Genomic DNA, 22,681 nt, shown 5'->3' on the forward strand with positions numbered 1-22,681 from the left:
ACAGTCACTGTCTGCAGTGATCTTGGAGCCCAAGAAAATAAAATCTGTCACTGCTTCCATTTCTTCCCCTTCTATATGACAGGAAGTGATGCGGCCAGATGCCATGATCTTAGTTTTTTTAATGTTGAGTTTCAAACTAGCTTTTGCACTCTCCACTTTCACCCTCAACAAGAGGCTCTTGAGATCCTCTTCGCTTTCTGCCATTAGGGTGGTATCGTCTGCGTATCTGAGGTTGTTGATAATTCTCCCAGCAATCTTAATTCCGACCTGTGATTCATCCAACCCGGCGATTCTCATGATGTACTCTGCATATAAATTAAATAAGCAGGGCAACAATATACAGCCTTGTCGTACTCCTTTCCCGATTTTGAACCACTCGGTTGTTCCATGTCTGGTTCTTACCATTGCTTCTTGACCTTCGTACAGGTTTCTCAGGAGGAAGGTAAGGTGGTCTGGTACTCCCATCTCTTTCAGAATTTGCCACAGCTTGTTGTGATCCACACAATCAAAGACTTTAGCGTAGTCAATGAAGCAGAAATAGACGTTTTTCTGGAATTCCCTTGCTTTCTCCATGATCCAGCGAATGTTGGCGATTTGATCTCTAGTTCCTCTGCCTCTTCGAAAACCAGCTTGTATTTCCAGTAGTTCTCGGATCACGTGCTGCTGAAGCCTAGCTTGTAGGATTTTGAGCATCACCTTGCTGGCATGTGAAATAAGCGCAATTGGACGGTAGTTTGAACACTCTTTGGCATTGCCCTTCTTTGGAATTGGAATGTAAACTGACCTTTTCCAGTCTTGTGGCCACTGTTGAATGTTCCAAATTTGTTGGCATATTGAGTGCAGCACTTTAACAGCATCATCTTTTAGGATTTTAAATTGCTCAGCTGGAATACTGTCATCTCCGCTAGCTTTATTGTTAGTAATGCTTCCTAAGGCCCACTTGACTTCACTCTCGAGGATGTCCAGCTCAAGTTCAGTGATCATACTATCATGGCTATCAGGGACATTAAGATCTTTCCTGTATAGTTCTTCTGTGTATTCTTTTCACCTCTTCGTAATCTCATCTGCTTCTGTTAGGTCCCTGGCTTCTTTGTCCTTTATCATGCCCGTCTTTGCACAAAACGTTCCCTTGAGATCTCCAATTTTCTTGAAAAGATCTCTAGTCTTTCCCATTCTATTGTTTTCCTCGATTTCTTTGCATTGTTCATTTAAGAAGGCCTTCTTGTCTCTCCTTGCTATTCTCTGGAACTGTGCATTCAGTTGGGTATATCTTCCCCTTTCTCCCTCGCTTTTCGCTTCCCTTCTTTCCTCAGCTACTTGTAAAGCCTCATCAGACAGCCACTTTGCTTTCTTGCATTTCTTTTTCTTGGGGATGGATTGAGTTCCTGCCTCCTGAACAATGTTACGGGCCTCCGTCCATAGTTCCTCAGGCTCTCTATCAGGTCTAATCCCTGAAATCTATTCCTCACCTCCACTGTATATTCATAAGGGATATGATTTTGGTCATACCTGAATGGTCTAGTGGTTTTCCCTACGTTCTTCAATTTAAGCTGAAATTTTGCAAGAAATCAAAAGACGTCAGATACAGTATATGAAGATTTTTCTTCAAAAGGCTCATAAACAGACAAACTATTAAAACAGGAGTTTTAAGAACTTCCTAGCCAGCAGTCAGCTATAGAAATAGGATCCTGAGGAAAAAAGGAAGTCTGGAATCTTATGCCTGGGATTGTGCTAGATTGCAGGTTGCAAAAGTGTTCACTTTAATGTTCTACTACAGTTTCCAGATGGATGGGTGCTAGACTGCTGCACACTCATAGCATGCAATGAAGATGCTGCAGATGACAGAAAATGCAATTTTAGTTGGTGATTATGTAGGTTACTTAGTATATAAATGCATACAAATTAAAAAAATGTAAAGAGAACCTATACTTTAGTTAAAATACTGTATAAAATCCTGCTATACGAAGTGAAGAAAAAAATTAACCTACTTGAAGAAAAATCTTATCACCCAGATTGGCAAACCATCCTCGAATTTCCTGCGTAGAATATCAGTATCTCAAAACATTTTCAATGTCATTAAAATATTAGGGAAAAAATGAAGTTGTCATTATAGGAACAAGATCAAGTTAATAACAATGACTTTTTATTGCTCCATTTAGTACAGTCTGTGCTTTGCCCTATTTAAACTGCCAATGTATAAAACAAAACACTATCAAACCTAACCGGTCTGCTCTCTCCTGGTTGTTTTATGATTTAGTTTTCTTGGCTGGCATGTTTGTTTCTTTGCATCATTATAGACATTTCTGTAAATACAGGTTAAAAAACTTCTGCACCCAAGTATGCTGAATTCAGAAGGTCAAGGAAGTATCCAGAGGGAAGGGAGAGACAAACCAAGGAAGTCCTATTAGGGGCTCCACCATGCAGGAAAACGTCACAAATTTGGGGGGGTGGGGGAGGAGGGAGTTGCTTCCATGAAATTACAGAAGACACTGTCTCCTGTGAGCTGCATTCAAGACGATCAGCACTCCACCACCAGTACTTTTGTTTTAATGGACTTTCACAGGGAATGTGAATACTGTAGAACAAAATAAAAGTTGCCTTTACCCCACACAAAAAGTGGTAATAGTTATGACTTTCACAGAAGTGCCCACTGTACGTATCTATTGTGCTGCTGTTTCATAAATGTTGCAACCACCATTACAACCTCCCTTAAGGGCCACTCTGGATCCCAATACATGTGTGTGGGGTGGGTTTTTAATTCCATACCTTTCTCTTTAAAATAGGGGAGGCCATAAGAGGCAACATTTCCATTCCACAGCACATACGGCCATGCAAATGTGGCCTGATCGATATCACTGGGCACCAGGCAGCCCTGGCTTGTCAACAGTAGTATGAATGCACTGGACCATTTTTGGTGACTTTCCTGAGAAAGATGCTTCTAAATTATTGAAGAATGGTTGAGGCATTGGTCCTGTCCATACCTCATGAGCTGAACATTGCTTCTAATTTCTACTCAGTCATGAATGCAGTATTTAGCCTCCTGCCAGCTATTCTCCCAAATAGCACCGAGATGTTTGCCATGCCTGTGCTGCCAAAACCTTTTCCCCCCTCGCACCCATAAACTTTGCAGGACTATCTGCATAGATCAGAGCCACCATGTTGCAAAACTCTACACTGGAGCAGACCTAGTAGCCACAAGGGAGACACAGAGATTCAGAATACAGCCAGCCCTAATCCACACAGGGAGTATCCAGCATTATGCCAGAGAAAGGAATCAATCACAAGAGAGAGACTATTTCTGGCAGCATGCCTATGGCAGATGTAGTGCGAGTTTCGTCCTTTAGTCATAAACTAAATTTTAAATGTATGATCTGAGAATGAATTCATCATTATTTTGCAGCACTTTCAATAAAAAACACCATTTACTAACCGGTACTGTCTTCATCCTCACAACCAGCTTGTGAGGAAGGCAGACCAGTATCATTCCCATTTTACAGATGGGCAAACTCAGAATGAAACACGTTTTGCTCATCTAGCGAGGTCATGGCTGAACAGAGACGCGAAGCCAGGTCTCCCAGCTAAAGACCACCTCTGGCACATTGCTAAGCAACACCTACCTCAGTATGCAATGGACACAGGAACCCAGGCTTCTATTACTCAGGATTCTTTAATGTTTTATCACCTAAATATGTAGGTCACTGAAAAATAGCTTCTGCAAAAGGTAGCGTCCTCTTACCCAGCAGTTGTAAGGTTTGAAAGCCATTTTCCATCTAGTTTTACAAATCAAGTTGAGAGACTCTATACCAGTGCTACACAGTCCTGGTCACTCTGTGGTCTATCATGGAGAGGCTTTCAAAGCAATTTCTGGAGGCCACCACGCAGAAACCAGAATGCCTGAAGCGGCAGTCAAGCAGTCATTCTGGAATCATAACAAGCCTTTATCACATCACCCAAAACACCTTGGGTTGGATCCAGGCATAGTTCTGCTCACAGATGTTGTCTCTGCCTGATTTTCAAAGAACCACCCCCACACTGCAGCTCACCCCATTAGCAGAGTTCCCAGCCCTCTCTGTAGCATTTTCAGGGGCTGCTATAGGGAAAGGGGGTGGGGAGTCAGTTTCTGCCAGCCCAGTTGTACATGCCTAAATCTGGATCCACCCTCTCACCAGCATTTACCCTATCCCTTGTCATATGATTCTCCTCTATCCTACCCTTGGACATCAAGCTGTGGCCTAGCCATCTACCATAGATTATAAGCCCTTTGGGCAAGGACCATCTCCCTTTTGCTGTTCATAAAACACCATGCTGGTATTAAATAGTATAATGGTAACTTCATTTCTGCAATGCAGGCCACTTTCAGAGTATGGCAGAACCCATTGCCTGTTCTGTTCTTCCTTTCTGTTTGTTGTGACTTCAAGTAAGTAATTGAAAAATAGACATTAGCCAGCTTTAGTTAGTTATATATGACCAAGGACCCTGAATGAAGACACTCAACATGAATCGGATGAGCTTTGTGATATGCATCTAATTTCAGCGAGATGTACAGGTGACAGGATATATGGCCACAATCCATTTCAGAGATAGGCACACTTAGGCTGCAATCCTATACCCTCTCCTGGGAGTAAGCGCCACTGAATTCAATGGGACATGTGTGAGTTGACATGCATAGGATTACACTATTAAGCCCATTCATTTAAGAATGCCTAAATGCACCTGTTTTTTTCTGAGCAGTCTCTTTTCTGACTATTTGTCATTATGGCTTGTGAAGGCTTACAAAACACGCAAATTCGGTGTGTGCGCGCGCCTGTGTCTGCACTTCCACACGGGTATCAGTGCAGTAGCCCAGTGAGATGGTTTTACACAAAGGAGGATGGGCACGTTCAACCTCCAGGAATTTAACTCTGTTCCGTTGGCTGTATTCCCTAGGGTTGAACCACCACCAACAGCTGCTTGTGCAGTCTGTCCTCAAGAGCCCCAGGGAAGTCTCCTAGACAATTTATGAAATTACCAGCACACAACATGATTTCCCGTCTGATCCATTCTCTTTCTAGAAGAGGTGGGATCTGTTTAAAAATAAAACCTATATGCTAGAACTGTTTTTTCCACATTTGTTTAAAAACAACAAGCACGCAATGCACAAATTTGCATCCACACTGTGTTCCCAGTAACTTTTTTTTAGCTTGCTTCCTTTTTTTGTGCATCATTTTCCATTCCTTGGATTTCCATATTCTTGTTACGGAACTTACAAGCTCATAGATGCGAAAGGAAAAGAAATAAATACATCTTATGTCCCGTTTTTGAAAATATAATAAGGAAACTTCTGGTCCTAAGCTGGTCCTGCAAATTTTCCTGCTACACTGCATGCTGAATGCTCATATCCCTTCAACTTCACTCCTTTGCACGTTCGCTTCTGTGGGAGTCTGTAACACTTGGAATGCTACCTGTTGATATTTCAGTGGTCAACGGCAGTTTCTGTGGAACAGTTTAGTTCAACTGTGAACTACAGTCACATCCAAACAACAGTCCCGCTCATTCAAGAAGAGAGAATGATCTCAAGGGATTTCTTGGCCTCTTTCTGAATTCTTAAAAAGGATAGACAAGTCACACAGATAGGGTTTTTTTTTTTTTAAAGACTTGCTTTTTTTTGCTGCCCATCAGCACTGTCTTAACATATTGCACAATGTTTTGTTATAAAAATGTCTTCTGCATTGGGCACAAAGAAAGGAAAACAGTTTCTGAAGAAGGTGCTAATGCATAGCATCGTCTGCCGTAAGAGGTACATGGTTGTTCAGGTGGCCATCTTGAAGTGTGACCTATCAAAGAAAAAAATTAAGCAGAAAAGGTTACTGTTTTGATTTCATCCATTTTTAGTTTATTGTTACTCGCTTCTAGCTGTCCACTTAATACTTTTCTACAGATAATTCCAATAATGCTTTATTTGCGTGTGCAGGCTGAGGGACACTCTTAAAAAGTTAAGTCACTGTCTTCTTCACAACCCAGACTGCCTGTGCAATGTCTATGCTGACTTTAAGGTTCAATTCAGACTCCAGAAGACATTTGCCCCTTGGCTTCAGTGGGATGCAGACTACACCATACAAATCACTAATTTATTTTAAATTAAATAAAGTAATGGCATAATCTGGCTTTCTTGGTGCAATTTGTAGCCTGTCTGAGTTCAGAGTAGTTTCTACAGCTCTGGACTTGTGTCCCCATTGAAATGGGATTCCGCTAGAGTGCTAGTGGTATGAGGGCCAAGTTCTATTATTTTCAGTCTGAAGAACCATTTCTAGAAACGTTTATTCCATGGCATGCAAACCACACACACTGTGTGTCTTTAAACATTAACAGATATTACTCAGAATACACTCACAGATGTAGATTTATGAGATCCCAGTCTGAAACGGCAGCAGATAATTTCCACTATGAATCTTCCAATGCCATGTAAAATGCCTGCAACAAGAGAACAGCTTGGATGTTTAGGAATATTGTTAACACTCTGCTCTAATACTGGACTGTGATTATGCATTCATTAGCTGAACTTTGTAACGATGAGGTGAAAGTGATTTCATACATTAAACAGAGTCAAACCTGAGTTTTCCAAGTACATACTCAACAAGGAAGGGAAGCCAATTCCATCCCCTAACAAGTATGCCCTGTATGATGCACCTAATTGAAAACACATGCAGCACAACTGCGTGCTTCAGTTTTAAGGATACACTCCAAACTTCTTGAGTGTACATCTAAAAAATATGGCCCTTAGAAACCTCTAAAGGTCTCTTCCCATGCCTCCAATGTAACAATACCACTCATTTCAAGCACTGGAAAAAAACCAGTTATCAGCCTGGGGAAAGGAACTAATAGCTAAATCATAACAGCAGTGCAAGGGCCAAAAAGGGGGAAAAGACTTGCTTGGCAGAAGTCACTCTTGTTTAAGCCATAAACGAGAGAGAGGGAGGGAGGCAGCTCAGGCAGCAAAACAAGGTGTGTCTTTGATATACACTGAGCATGGTAAAGGGAGTTCAATTTCTGCGTGCTAGTAAACACAGTTACAGCGCATCTCACTACACAGTTGCGAAGTGGAAGTGAACATACCTAGAAGCATCAATTAGAGCCCATGACACTCCAGTTACTAGGCAAATGAACTAACCCACTACAACAGAAGCTTGGCATCCAAGCCTCTCAAGTATAAATGACATTCCTATCTATCTTTCCATCAGTTCTACATACTGCTTTACAGAGTGGCATGACATGACAGAACCTGTTCCAATGATCTTACAGTCTAACAAAAGGGCAGACAGAGAGGGAAAGGGAAGGAGGAAAAAGAGAGGCACATGTGGCAAGGGATGAATATGAACACTTAGTTACGCTTTGTCACCTCCAAAGCAGAGATGCCATGGACATGCTTACAAAGGCATACAAAGTGGGGTTTGATCGTCCTCTTTAGCCTTCCCCAGATGGTCTGGACTCCAACTCCCATCAGCCTCAGCCAGCAGAGCCAAAGGTCAGGGATGATGGGCATTTAGTCCAAAACATCTAGAGCGCACCAAGTTGGGCAAGGCTGGTCTTGCTATTGTTACCTGCCTTAGGGGCAGTATCCAACTGTGTCATTCTGCTAGCGCAAATGATGTTGTGCTAGTGGAAACTAGGTCCCAAACTATATGCAAGAGGAAAACCTACCTAAAGTTACGTTTGCACAATGGAATGATTTGGTGGAGTGCAATTTAGCACTAATTGAGTTTGCGGAATGACACCGTCCTTAGATTGACTTTAAAAAAAGGAGGATCTAATTTGACTGTTGATGAATGTAAGAAATCCAGGGTACCATATAAAAATATTCGCATGTTTTAGATATTTTCACCTGTAGTACCATTGTGCAAATAGACACAATTAAAGCCTCCATCTCTGCTTAATATGTATATAACTTGTTTTACTTGTATATTCCTGTGTTTGGTTTTTGCAACATAATCTATTACCTGTAGTAGAAAAGATTCCTCCAATGATACCGCAGAGTCTCACTAAAAACTGCCAAAAGGGCATATGTTCTTCTGTCACCGTCACCATAAGGGAACTGATGTCATATTTCATGAAAATCCCAGACACCCCATGACTCCCGGCTGCATGGTTGATCACTCTTTCCTGGAGAGCAGCACCAAGGAAAAATGAGTCAGATGCAAGTTTGTAACATTAGGTCAAACATAAGCAAAGACTGGGCTTTGCATATGCAAGACAGGAAAATAGAGAACCTGTAACTATCTTGTTAGCAATACTTGAGATGGTTTCAAAATGAAAACTGAAATATTATCTACTGACAAATGGTAAAACTATGATGTGAAGGAAAAAAACATGAGATCTATTAAGGGAGATCTGGCATTTATTTTGGAAAAAGAAAATTTAGCCTAAACGTAATTAGATAGATAGGAAGAGAAATCACAATAATTCCTAAGAAAAAATAAGGTTTTTTTATTAGGGATACAAAGAAAATAAAACGATAAGAGGTAACAATGTCTACCATTCCAAAATGTGTTTTCCGAATTAGCCAACAGTATTTTAACATGGCCTTACCCTTTCTGTCACTGAAAACTGATGAGTTTCTGCTGAAATTTTATGTGTATGAAGTTTTGTTGGTACAACTGTGATAAAGTACTGGAACATCTGGTTGTCTGAAGGAAAAGCAAAAAAAAAAAAAGATACCAATGAAAACAAAACTTGTCTGTGGTAATGGAAACTGTAATCAACACCACCACCAACAACCAACTGAATAAAACATTGACACTAGGCACTATTCTGTTGGGTGTGAAACACTTACGATCTGATGCAATCTTTTCAGTACCATCTAAAGGATTAATAATCCCCGGGATGAGCTCTCCAAAAGACAAGTGATCTATCCTGTGGGAGAAGTTGTATGCTGAAAGATACAATGTAGTAAGAGCCACAAAATTAACATTTTTAAATTTATTGTTTCACTTTACGAGCATATCCATAGAATATCCACTGACACAACCTTCAAGAACTTTACTTTAAACCAATCAAGTTTTAATAGTTCATTTCAAGCAAGCAAGTCGTCTGTTATTAGCATGAGCATCATTTAAAATATTCATTTTTTTAAAAGGACATGATGACACAGAATCAAAATGACGGGTCAAATCCAATTCCATCTGTCTGCTGATGAAATGGCATCTGCCAGCGGAGCGGATTACACCTGTCCTCTGTACCCTGCCTCAAATCTGACTGCAGGGTTGAGGACCCTCCAGAGCATATCTGAGGGGGCTGTAGGGGGAAGGAGAGGATGGGAAAGTTCCATTGCAGGGCTGAATGTAGCTCAAGCATGTGCCATCTCCCAAGAATGAAAAAGATACAAACTATTTATCTTCATACAGGATCACAGAAAACATTGCTTATAAAAATTGTGAACAGGCTCACTGGTGCTGAAACCAGTTATTCCTCTGATAAAACTGCAGTTACTAGACATTCTGGGAAAAGCCTTCTTGAAGGGCAGGGTACACATTCCATAATAAATAGAAACACTGAGTAACACTGCACCATTACAGAATATTTCATGGTGCAGTTCAAACCTGCAGCTGAAACCAGGATCAGGCAACATGATTGTATGCACCTGCCTTCTGTCTTGGACACTTATTTGTGTTCCCTCTACCCAATTTCTATGTTGGGGATGACCACTGTCAAAACAGGTTAAACAGTTTCAGTCAGGGGTGGGCAACATGTGTGGCCCTCTGGATGTTCTGGTCTACAACTCCCATCATACCTCATCATGCGCTTTGCTGGCTAGGGCTGATGGGATCTGGAGAGCCACAGGTTCTCCACTCCTGGCTTCATTTTAACCCAGTTGGCAACAGGAACACACAAGACAAAAACTGGATAGAGGGACCAGGTAGGAAATGTATGCAGGTGAGATGGGAGGGAGAGGGAGAGGGGGAAACACCTCACCTACTCCACAAAACCTGGTTTCACCTGTAGGCCTGAACCGCAGGTCAGCACATTAAGAGAGGCACGCGATGCTCTTTTAACATGCCACATCCCAGTCAGAGTATTGCAAGCATGGGAGAAGTTGATTTCTACACATATTTGCCGAAGCGTCTTGCAGCTAACAGTGCTTTCATGCAAGGTAACAGAGATGGCTTACATTCATGGCTCACAAGGGCAGCCAGATGCGCGTGGCCTCTCGGGTGAGGAATTGCCCTAAAGAGAAATGGGGTGAGGGGAGAAGAGAAGAAACAACGTTTCAAAATCAAAGGGTGAGACAAAACATAAATATGCAGTTTATGAACTTTTCAGAGTGCATCCCGAGTTTCAAGAGATACACCTCCTTACACAAGCACACAGCCATCCCCCCCATGCCTCCGTGAATTCAGAGGGGCATACAATTAAACTCATGACATCTCTCGGTACATTCCATAAAATAAGGTTCTGTGCAGAAGGCTCTGTCTCGCATTCAGACGGCAGGGCAAAGCTGCTGTGTGACTTTATTCATTATCACATTTCAGCGAAAGCATTTGACGACGCTCTACTGGTAATTGGTCAATGAGGCTCCTGCTGGCCTTGGCTTATTACATGGCCGTTGGCCCTGCTGGCTGGGACTTATAGGAGTTGCAGTCCGACACATCTGGAGGTCCCCAGGTTGAGGAAGCCTGCTGCATAGTTTTGGATACTCTTATTTGACAGCAACAACAACAAAGACAGAAAAAACTTGAGGGCATAAGACTGAGAAGGCAGCAGCAGAGGGAAGATGTCTAGCACATAAACTTCATCAGCATGAAAAACAAGCTTGTAATTAACTTCATCTCGCTTGGTGGCAGGTTAACAGAAAGTTAGGATGCTGGCGGGGGAACTGTCAAAAGATGCATGAATTCACCAAGGGAAGCAGAATTGAGAAACATTTGTATTCTCAGCGGGTGGGGGGAGGAAGGGGAAATCTTAAAGGACTTAACAATCAACAGGCATGTTTATGAAAGGGAAGAAAAAAAGAATGGGTTGATGTAGAGACAGCAAGGGAAACAGGTGAGGAGAAATAAGGAACTCAGTTTTGAGGAGATCAGTGAAATAGCGGGCAGGGTTCTACGTTATCTAAAAATAGGTAGCGTGAAGAGTGAACAGAAGATTAAAAGAAAAAGAACAGGGGAAATAAAGAATGAATGATGCTCCTCTCGCCTCTTCACCAAGGCAGAAAAGTGTCACCATGATCCAAGACCATTCAACTCCATGCCACACTGATGGGACAGAACTGATCTCTGGGCATCGACAACAGAATCAGGTAGGAAATATAGAATTGTAACAATGCCAGAAAAACGAATACACGTGCAATTAAATTCAAACACATGCACACAGATGCTGGCCCAGTTAAGGTTCCTCAGTTTCTCTCCAAGAAACTACTTAAGCAAAAAGCTCAAACTTATCTGACCACCTGAACTAGAATCTATAAAAGGAAGATCAATTTGGGCTGCAGTCCTAAACACACTTACTAGGGGGTAAGCTCCATCGAACATAGTGGGACTGACTTCCAAGTAAACAGATATAAGATTCCACTGTTGGTCTGATCATCAAGAAAGGTACCCCCAAACCTTTGATGCAGGAGGGAGGGAGGGAGGGATGGTTAGTTGGTTGTTTATAGTGTTTTCAGTAAATGAAATGAACATACTTGCCCACGGTTATGTGAAAGTTCCCTGCAACTTTATTAACATACAGATGACCATGAATTCTGCAAGCATCTGGAGGTTGCAATGAGTTGTCCTCCCTAATTAAAGAAGAAAAAAGATGCAGGCATTGAAAACAGCACTTCACACATCGCTGACATACCGGGTCATCCAGTCGGCTGTTTGCAGTGCTATGCAAACAGCAGCAGAGGGCAAATATTTAGTTTCTTGGCAGCTAAGATGAATGTTATCATCACCATCATCTATTTCAACCTACAGCTGCTGAAGAGAGGAATAAAACAAACTGCATGTTTAATCTCAGGAGCAAAGATAAATATTACGCCACCAAGTGCAACATTTTGGAAGAACATCCTTACAGGTTCAAACCACCTCAGAATGCATGTGGGGTTACCACAAGTCTCCCTACACAGGTATAAAAATCTCATCAGTTGCAAGTCTGTCAATTGTGGGCTCTAGCCTATGACACTTCAGGCCTATAATACATTTGGCAGTCTGTAAGGTAGAGGTGAGCAACTTTAGAAGGTCCAGGGACAATTTTTGACTCCAGAACCCAACAGAGACCACAAACCCCACGGTCACAGCTCGGTGGCAATTTGGTTGTGGCTAAAAAGCACTTGCCTTATTTTAATGCAAAAGCGTGCTCCTGGAAGCCCAAGGGAAGTGCGGATTTGCATTAAAACAAGGTGCGTACTCCCTGCACAACTTGTTTTAAAATGAAACGTGGCTTTTTTGCCACTGCCAAAATTCAGCAGCAATTCTGTGGTGGCTTGGGGAGGCGGTGCTTGAAAGTATCACACATCCCTTAAGCACTGCTATGCCTTTACCTCTCCCTTAGTCTTCAGAATCAGAGAAAGGGGGAAGTTAGCTTATTTTTCAAAGGTCCTAACAGAGGACTACAGCAGTTCTTTGCACCATTAACAAGCACATAAAAATGTAAAATTGGGACATTTTCCCGAAAAATAACTACCAAGCTTAAAATAAAATCCCAGATGACAAAATTACAGGCCTTCTACCAAGGAGCAGCTGGGCAACAGGCACAGCTTTGAAACACAGAACAAATGAAAGGCAAACATCCCAGCTCTACAACATATTTAAGTCCCAATGGTTTAAATGGATCTTGTTTGCAAGCACGTTCAGCCTTGGGGTGTGGAAAAGACTATAAAAGTGACCTGCCTACAGACTCAGTCACTGGTGACACAAAAAGAAAAAAAAGATTCCCTCATAAAGTTCCCCTTCTTCCTGACCACTTGCAGGCAATTCCTGCTGTCTCAGGTGACCAGGCGAGTGGATAATTTTCAAGCCTGAGAAGCGAGGGGCTTGGGACTGCAAACACTTTGATGACAATGGCATTGCTCTTAAAAACAAGCTTTTTTCCTTAGATGGTCAAATGCTTGCAGCAAAGGATAATGGTCATCTATTACACATATAAAGTGCCTTCTCACCTTGGTGGCAGTGCTGTTGAAGCACTTTTAAAAGCACTTTTGAATATTATGTCTTGAAGAGAGTGTTCTTCCTGCAGTCTGTTCTGAATGATCTGTAGCATCCTATAAGTTGGATGGATAAAGAATAAACAGCTCAGTGTCTCCTACAACCATGCAATACATACACAATAAAGTTGTGTAATAGTTAGCGTGCGCGCTCTCTCTCTCTTTCTCTCTCTCTCTCTCACACACACACACACACACACACTCAACACAGCAGAGCTGCTGAGTGCAAGACAAGAACTACACAAATCTTTGTGGGAGCAAGGCGGTCCTTTAGATACCCAAGTAGTATGGGACTTCAAGATGAGCAGTTTGAATTGCTATCAGAAATGGGCTGGAAGCCAGCAAAGCTGGTTAAGGGCTGCTGAGATGAATTCCATCGACAGGCCCCAGTCAACAGCATAGCAGCTGTATTCTGGACCAACTGAAGCTGCCATATAGCTTCCAAAGGAAGCCCTATGTACAACACATTGCAGTAGTCCAACTTGACAGCACCCAGAGCATGGAGAACCATGGCCAGACTACCTCGGTGAAAACTAATAGGAGGAGGGAACCTAAGGGCGAGGGTCTTGGGGAAGATACAGGAAGGGGCACAAAATTCGAGAAAGGCAGTGAGGAGACACTGATAGGAAAAGAACACATGAGGGTAAGGATGGGGAACGTGTGGCCCCCCAGATGTGGTTGGACTGCAACTCTTACAGTTGCTCACCATCAGCTATGCTGGCTAGGGCTGATGGGAGATGTAGTCCAACAACATTTGGAGGGCCACAAGCTGCCTACCCATGCATTAGACTAAAGAAAATCACAATACATGGTTATGAGCCAGCTTCAAGGATGTGGCACCCATTTAAATATAAGAAGATAAACATAATATTCCTTTCCTGAATATAAAACTAGCTCAAAGAATTAAAAAGCCAACATGCACAGTCTACATCTTCAGCACTCAGCAACGATTCAAGATCGCCCAAAATGCAGAAGTCACAATGCAATAATAGCACCTATGTGCATTATGAGCTATGAGTTATTTATTTTAATTTCTTAGTTTTAACTGGAGAGTTGGGAGCAACCAAATTTAAACGTGTGGGGACACACACAATTCTTCCCATTTGTACACACTGTATTGCTCTTGGGTTATTACCTTTGCCATTCTCTCTGCAAGGGACTGAGTTCAAATACTACCTGCAACAAAGGAGGAAGATAAATCATTAAGCCCAAGATAAACACTCAAATGCATTTTCTTCTGCACATGCTCACACAGATGGCATAATGCACAAACTGGATAATCAGATATATATCACTTCGAAATTGAAAAATAAACCCTCTGAAGGTATAAAGCATTTTTCACTACTTTGGGATATAGAAGTTCCCGAGATAGCAGGCTTCTGCTAATTAAGGTGAACATTCTTTATACTGAAATGTTCTCCCAAAGGAAGCTGCGATGAAAAGTAATTCAATATCTCACGTATCCCAGCTGCTTGCTGTTGTTAAGGCTGCTGGTTATTTTTATTAATGACTTGGAGGAGGAGGTGCAGGGAATGCTGATCAAATTTGCAGATGACACAAAACTGGGCGGGATAGCTCATACTGTGGAAGACAGAAACAAAGTTCAAAGTGATCTTGATAGACTGAAGCGCTGGGCAGAAAACAACAGAATGACATTTAATAGGGATAAATGCCAAGTTCTGCACCTAGGAAAAAGAAACCAAAGGCACAGTTACAAGACTGGGGATACGTGGCTCAACAACACTACAAGCGAGAAGGATCTTGGAGTTGTTGTCGATCACAAGCTGAATATGAGCCAACAATGTGATGTGGCTGCAAAAAAGGCAAATGCTCTTTTGGGCTGCATTCATAGAAGCATAGTTTCCAAATCCTGGGAAGTCCTAGTTCCCCTCTACTCAGCACTGGTTAGGCCTCATCTGGAGTACTGTGTCCAGTTCTGGGCACCACATTTTAAGAAGGATGCAGACAAACTGAAGAGGATTCAGAGGAAGGCAACAAAGATGATCAGGGGACTGGAAACAAAGCCCTATGAAGAGAGACTGAAAGAACTGGGCATGTTTAGCCTTGAGAAGAGAAGACTGAGGGGAGATATGAGAGCGCTCTTCAAGTACTTGAAAGGTTGTCACAGGGAGGAAGGCCAGGATCTCTTCTTGATCATCCCGGAGTGCAGGACACGGAATCATGGGCTCAAGTGACAGGAAGCCAGATTCCGGCTGAACATCAGGAAAAACTTCCTGACTGTTAGAGCAATACAACAATGAAACCAATGACCTAGGGAGGTGGTGGGCTCTCCCACACTGGAGGCATTCAAGACGAGGCTGGACAACCATCTGTCAGGGATGCTCTGACTTGGATTCCTGCATTGAGCAGGGGGTTGGACTCACTGGCCTTGTAGGCCCCTTCCAACCCTACTAGTCTATGATTCTATTGGACACAAAGAATGCAACAGAAGAGTAACAACGTTACTCTATATAACTGATTAATTAATTTAGCATCTCAGAACTAAAATTCTGATCTATTGATAAATCTTGCAGATGTATATCAAGAAAAGGGAAGTTGTTTTTGCATTTTCTGGCTTGTTATTATTTATTTGTGCACCACCCGTCTGCAGGCCCACAATCACAGTGCCCTTGTCTTCAGAGACTATACTTTGTTTATAGCCCAAGCTAACCATCACTGCATCATCACCCACTTTGGCTGAGAACCTTGGTCCTTTCAGAAGAACATCATCACCGTGTTGTGAAAAGCATGTGAAGTCTGTCAGCAAAAGCTGTCACGGCTAGATATTGGCTTGGATCCTAAGATCCTAAGTTAACATAAGGAAGTTCATGGAAGGAAAGTTTCCCACTGCCTCCATAGGTAAATACAGGATTTTTGCTGCCCCATATCAATGGCTGGCTAAGCCCAAGTAAATGTGCCTGCATTAATTCCTTGTTAACATTCCCTTTCCCTCTTCTCTGCCATTCCCATCTAAATCTGGACTGTAAGATATTTGGGGTAGGGACCCATCTTCTGCTTATGTTATTCAGTTAGGTGTCATGTACGCTGATGCCTATCAATATTGCTTTGCACTCTGGACATCTGTCACACTGTCTGTTACTGTGGATTTTCAGCCAGGCTCAATAAATTGAGAACACTTTGGAGCAGAGAGTTTTATGTCCCCATCAATACAAGCATATAGCAAGCCAGTGGATAAGTGCATCTGTTATGAATGAAGTGGAGTAAACTTACTGGTTCATAAATTAATCCATCTGCAGAGGCAACCATTGTTTCTGCCAAATCCAGCACATCAGCGCCAATATCTGTTTCAAAAGTTGAACGGGACAGATGAGATGACAGGCCTTCCAAACTGTTATCTACTGCTCTTTTTGAGCCTAACCACAAAAAGACAGATTTCTTGTTGCTATTTCTTGTAATAGGCTCTCAATTTGTCACAGGAACCTACGCCACCTCACACACGAAAACGATTGCGAAACATGTACTTTTCAAACCAACCAACTGCAGCATGTCAAAACAGAGGGCATACAAACACATTTCTTGCTAATGAGCACTTGGGAAATGTCACCGCTCCTTCCAAGTTAGCAACATATTTCATTTCTTGTTATTACAGGCTATTGTCAGCACTTGTGATTAGCAAATAAGGACAGCACATTTTAAGATGGATTAGTTCACAAGAAGGCTACCAGTGACCAATCAGTGCCATTGTTTCAGAGCATTTTGCTTAATTTTTTTCTCCAATTTACGTCTTGCATCCTATTTTTCCTTTTCTTATAGTATGTTGTTTGTTTTTAAAGAAAAATGGGTTGATTATTTGGCTTTCACAGACTTCCCTTTTTTATCTTCATAGATATTTCCAGGTAAAACCCTTAATAGTCACAGGCAATACAAAAAGAACTTGCCAAATTGAATATCTTGTTGTCTAAAAAGTTGTGTGTGAAGCTTGTGTTTTTCCAGCCAAAGTGAATTTAGTACAGAGCACTAGTAAATAAGAATTTGCACTAGAGAAAAAGCAGAAAAATTACGTTTAACAATAATTTGTGAATAAAGCAATAGGTCTACACTTAGAAATTTGGAAAGCACCAATGTCATAATGTACTCAACATAGAATAAAAATGTCCTCCTAGATACCAATACAAAGACAGTGTTATTCAATCTCTCAAGTAGTATTTAACATTGCCAATAAACCAGGTAGTGATTCTAATTACCAAATGTATATAAGTGAACCATCCATTTTTTAAGGCAAGCAAGCAAAATCAGCAGTGAGACAGTGTTTGAATAAGAGCCCATCCAAGCACACAGGAAGAACACGTAGTACAGTCTTATGACAACCACACAATGAATCTGAGAGACCTTTTTTTTAAAAGTACTCTGAATCTGGAAATCTCCCTGCATCTGGAAATCCAGTGTATCAGACTATTCAATTGCTGCTAAGATTTTGAGATGTTATGGTGTTTCACAGATTGTGGTTTTAAGAGTCTTTAATTTTTATGTTTTTAATACCTTGTGAGCTGCCTTGGGAGGCTAAACCTTGAAAGGCAGTCTACACGCGCGGAAATAAATCTTATTATAACTACCATAGAAGGCTGAGCCAGCCTTCCAGGTGGAGGGACATTCTGATGAGGGAGCACTTTCAAACATGCAATCATTACCTATACTGTGGGGTAGTTCAGCAGTATGGAGGACCGTACACCGTGCCTCCTACGATGGCTGATGGAACTACAACATTATACGGCTGATTAAAAATGGCATCCCTGTGCCAAGTTCTCCCCTTCGCGTGCACCACCTCACGATGCCATTGTGCTGGGTGTTCTCATGCCCTCGTTCAACATCACTGGCTGCTGCTGACAGGAAAACTTCCAATGTGATTATGCCACAACATGAGGTAAGTGTTCCTGCATAGCCCCAGGGGAGAGCTCAACACAGGGACGTCTTTTTTTGGCACGAATCTTGTTTTCACTGGTAATGGGCAGTTCCACATTAAATGATGAAAATGTCAGAACAGTAATCCCGAATTGAACAGCAGACTGTGCTGAGGGAGATGAAAGGGGAAAGCAGGGCCATTCCACCAGCCCTGCTGAAAGCCTTACTTTCCCCCCTTTTCCTTCCCAATTCCTTTTGTGCCATGTCTTTTTAGATAGTAAGCCTGCGGGGCAGGGACAGTCCTGTTTGAATCTTACGTAAGCTGAGCCGGGAGACATTTTGGCTGAGGAGTGGGATAAAAACACTTTAAATAATAAAAAAGGAACCACATTGCATCAGGATACTTACATTGGCACTTCATTGCAACAGTAATGTCTATATTGATTCTTAATTTACTAGAAAAAGGAAAACATAGAACAAGTCAATTTCACAACTGTCATGCTATAGTTCATACAACGTACAATAACTCGTGTCATATGACAATATAGTTGATATACATTTGAACAAGTGCATAACAGGTACTAAGAGAGGCTTCCAAATCCCAGGAAGTACTAGTTCCCCTCTACTCAGCACTGGTTAGGCCTCATCGGGAGTACTGTGTCCAGTTCTGGGCACCACATTTTAAGAAGGATGCAGACAAACTGGAGAGGGTTCAGAGGAAGGCAACAAAGATGATCAGGGGACTGGAAACAAAGCCCTATGAAGAGAGACTGAAAGAACTGGGCATGTTTAGCCTTGAGAAGACTGAGGGGAGATATGATAGCACTCTTCAAGTCCTTGAAAAGTTGTCACAGACAGGAAGGCCAGCATCTCTTCTCGATCATCCCAGAGTGCAAGACATGGAATCATGGACTCAAGTTACAGGACGCCAGATTCCGGCTTAACATCAGGAGAAACTTCCTGACTGTTAGAGCAATACGACAATGGAACCAACGACCTAGTGAGGTGGTGGGCTCTCCCACACTGGAGGCATTCAAGACGAGGCTGGACAGCCATTTTGTGAGGGATGCTCTGACTTGGATTCCTGCATTGAGCAGGGGGTTGGACTCGATGGCCTTGTAGGCCCCTTCCAACCCTACTATTCTATGATTCTATGAGGCATGTGCTAAAATTTAAGACAGTAAAGCCAGAAAGACTAAAGGCAGATTCAGAGAGACACTGCCCACACTATGTCATACTGGGGGTTTCCAAGGATCCTCTTTACCCCCTTGAAGCCTCCTTCATTTTCCAAAGAGGAATCTAGTTGCACAATATGTTAGGAATGTTTCTAAAAAGGTATGTAACTGCAGCAACCTAACGGCGCAATCCTATGCATGTTTAGACAGAAAAAGGCATAGGATTGTTCCCGAAGCAGCTTGAACGATGGATGTCCAGCTTTTCTTAATCATTGTTTGGAGGATTGCAAGTGTTATGTCTGAGCTATCCCAGATGTGGCTGTTGCCCTAGAGGTACAGTGAAGAGCTCATATTGGCACAAGCACTACTTGCCTGATTCTCCTTCACAGATCCCCCCAAACCATCCAGTTAAACGGCTGGCTTTGGACCCCAAGTCCAATAATGGCTTGCTTGGCCATGTATAAACAAACCATCTCTAAACAGCTTATTTCGATACTAAGCACAGTCAAATGCCAAGCAGTTTTCTTTGAGGCCAATTAAAACTACAAAACTGAAGCTTGAAAGAGAAGCTGCTTCTTATAGAAAGCCTTAATTAGGCTACCTGAACATGAACAGCTTCATTTGCCTCATCTTTGCTTGCATTCACACCCTCAAGAGGAAGACAAAGAAGGAACCAAGTTTGTCATTTCTGTTTAAAGAAAGATCTACGTCTCTGCATACATACATTTTCATCCAGTCCTGTGTGTATGTGTGAACCGAACACACAAGTTACTGTCAGAAAACTGGAGTCCCCGACGTTGTGCCGTGGGCACCAATGTGCCCACAGATACCTCTCTTGGCACCCTCCAAGCTCCCTGCTCCTCCCAATCTTAAATTTTAGTTCTTAAGATTAAAATTATAATAATTGGGAGGGGGCCACGCTGCAAAGCAAACTGCTCTCCTCCGGCAGCATTTTAATGTTACTTCAAAAGGTGGTTTTGTGTTTGGAGCTCACACCCTGTCTCTGCCTTATACTTAGTTCTTTTTCTTTTAGTCTCACCAGTTGGCCTTCTGGGAAATGGGTGTTTTGTGACTGGCCATGCCCACCATGGCAGCCATTTTATGAATGAGCAAGTCTCACCCCATGACAGCCATTTTGTGAGTGCCCACAATACTCTCCCAAAATTCCAGTTATGTCCACTGACTCAAAAGGGTTGGGAACCCCACCCTACGGAAATAACTTCTAAACTATGCAATCCCCTTGTGAACATAGCATAGCATATCAACTTGCTGACCTATCACAGTACTTGATGAAATGTTGGAAGGAATAGTGAAAGGTATGCAGAGTCTGAGTTAAGGCAGTAAATAGGAACACTTACACATCCTCATGCAATTTGTGGGGGAGAGCTTCATGATCAAATTTACTTGATAAGGCAATACAAGAAAGTGTGAAAGATTAGTCTTCTCCAGGGACTTCTTACCAAATGGCAACACATCTCAAAATTTGCCTGAACGTTCTAAGATTGATGCAGACATTACCCAATTATCTCCACAACAACAAAGCATGGAGCCAAGATACATAATAACTATTGTTTTCCAAAGTGTAAAGTTCACATCAACTTCCAATAGAGAGGCAAGAAGTTTATGATTCCCCAAAGTAAATGCACAGCAGGAAAGCATGTGGCAAAAAAGTGCACAGATCTGAATACAAAAGATAATAATGAACTCCCAACTTGGGAGATGCAATGCAGACCACCCACTAGCCATGTTGAAGGGAATGGGAGCAAGACATTGATTGCATGCTCCCGCCCCCTTCAAAATGAATTCCCTTGGGCCTCTGTGAAACCATGGTTAAGGGATACCTTGGGACCAGTATTAACCATGGGTAACACTAAATTAGGTTCGGCCTTAGCTAGGAACTGAAAGCAGAGCTTGAAACAGGTTAAAAAAATCTTAATCAAGAGCAAACCCAGATTTATAACAGATTAGAACACCTAGAAGAATAAGAAGGTCTTTAGTCAATTTCAAGGTGAGCCTCATGTCAGGGTGCCACCACTGAAAAAGGCCCTTTCCTTAGCAGTCACCCAGTGGATGCAGCCAGAGAAGGGCCTCAGAAGACGCTCTGAAGGTTCATACATGTGTACGTGGAGATAGGCGATCCTTCAGGTACTCTGGCTCCAAGCCATGAAGGGCTTTAAAGGCCAAAATCTCCACTGTGAATCGGGCCTGGAAATCAAATTAGCATTAGTGCTGGTGAATGTTGGCCACAGTGTACCCCTGAGCCATGACTGAAGGCTGTGGGAAGGGCAAGGAGAATTCACACTTGAAGGGAAGGACTGCACAACCCTGTACAGCCCATCCCTAGCCCCTTAACTATGATTAAGAGATGGGCCTTGTCAGGTCTTCGCAGCAAAATCAGATGACAAAGATGCAACTGCTGGAACTTGTAAATCTCAGGTGCTGAGTCCAATGGCAGTCAGGCCGTTATATACTAAAGGCTGATGTATACATTGGCCAAATTGGCTGGAACATACATCGGTTCCTAAAGATACTAGCAGCAGTCATATGGGTCAGGCAACTGACATGATCACTAGCCCAGGATGGAAGGGTAATGAGTAGCATCAGAAGTAAACAAGTCAATCACCTGACCCACATGATTACTTCCTGCAGACATTACTGGAGAGGAATGGGATCTAGCCACATAGAAATGGCTGCCACACCGCCAGGGTAACATCAGAACTGGCCCTAGGAGAACTGTCATGCTGGCACCCTCTTTTAACAGTTTGGACTGAATAAATATGTCTGGATTCTACCATCTTCTGCTGCCTTCTACAGCAGAAGTAAGCATGTTTCTTTTCCTTCTTGCCCCTGGAGACAGGTAATAATTTGTTTTTCAGCTTCTTAAACACCTGAGTGTTGCTGTTACCAAGGCATCACAGATTAATATAGAAATTGGAAGGTTATTGCCTTAGGGCAGCCAAGACATGCAAAAGAGAATAAAAGGAGCATAGAAATCAACACATGTTTATGAGAGAAAAAAGTTACCTGGTAAAATCCTTATCTACTTCATACTCATATTTCATCCACGTATCTCGATATACCGTAAACTCCATTATGGTTAAGAGAGCCATAGTTGTAAATGCTATGAGAGAAACTGTGAAAATCAAGAAAGAAAAACCAAGAAAAATACTATTTAAAAGGCTAGTACAAAAATAGTATCAGTTGAAATGCACACGGGAAAAAGATAATATGGCGTACATTGTACACTTAACACATTCACATACGCAGGGAGAAATCCTATGGCCCCTAGACAGAGCCTGGGAGGCCATAGGATATTTCGGATTCCTGGATCCTAGGTCAGAGGCAGCTCTCTGACCTCAGTCCCAAGAATCCAAGCTCCACCCTGCCTCCCCCTCACAACTGGTACGGAGAGAACTGTACTGGCTGCCTCTCTGAAGTTACAAAAGCAATCTTGGAGAGGAGGTAAAAGGGATGTTCCTGTGAGTGGGGA

At 42.3% G+C, this 22,681-nt stretch overlaps 1 protein-coding gene across 11 annotated transcripts in view; it reads right to left on the reverse strand.

Annotated features, from left to right (window-relative positions):
* Positions 1 to 5,599: 5,599 nt before the first annotated feature.
* The window catches only part of ERGIC2 (ERGIC and golgi 2), a 29,520-nt gene continuing 12,438 nt past the window's right edge, over positions 5,600 to 22,681 (reverse strand). For all 11 annotated transcript variants that reach the window (XM_084811021.1, XM_084811028.1, XM_084811023.1 and 8 more), the window contains 12 exons: positions 22,216 to 22,324; positions 18,425 to 18,471; positions 16,388 to 16,458; positions 14,292 to 14,332; positions 13,112 to 13,213; positions 11,654 to 11,749; positions 10,142 to 10,197; positions 8,807 to 8,905; positions 8,563 to 8,660; positions 7,974 to 8,136; positions 6,371 to 6,450; positions 5,600 to 5,813 (listed from right to left, as the gene is read on the reverse strand). In XM_084811021.1, the coding sequence (XP_084667147.1) occupies positions 5,748 to 5,813; positions 6,371 to 6,450; positions 7,974 to 8,136; positions 8,563 to 8,660; positions 8,807 to 8,905; positions 10,142 to 10,197; positions 11,654 to 11,749; positions 13,112 to 13,213; positions 14,292 to 14,332; positions 16,388 to 16,458; positions 18,425 to 18,471; positions 22,216 to 22,324 (1,028 nt within the window). In that variant the 3' untranslated portion in view covers positions 5,600 to 5,747. The remainder of the gene's footprint in view (positions 5,814 to 6,370; positions 6,451 to 7,973; positions 8,137 to 8,562; positions 8,661 to 8,806; positions 8,906 to 10,141; positions 10,198 to 11,653; positions 11,750 to 13,111; positions 13,214 to 14,291; positions 14,333 to 16,387; positions 16,459 to 18,424; positions 18,472 to 22,215; positions 22,325 to 22,681) is intronic.

The sequence above is a fragment of the Heloderma suspectum genome, chromosome 7 (genome assembly GCF_057233095.1).
Source record: "Heloderma suspectum isolate Gila_16-S chromosome 7, 16-S_ref, whole genome shotgun sequence".
NCBI lineage: Eukaryota > Metazoa > Chordata > Lepidosauria > Squamata > Helodermatidae > Heloderma > Heloderma suspectum.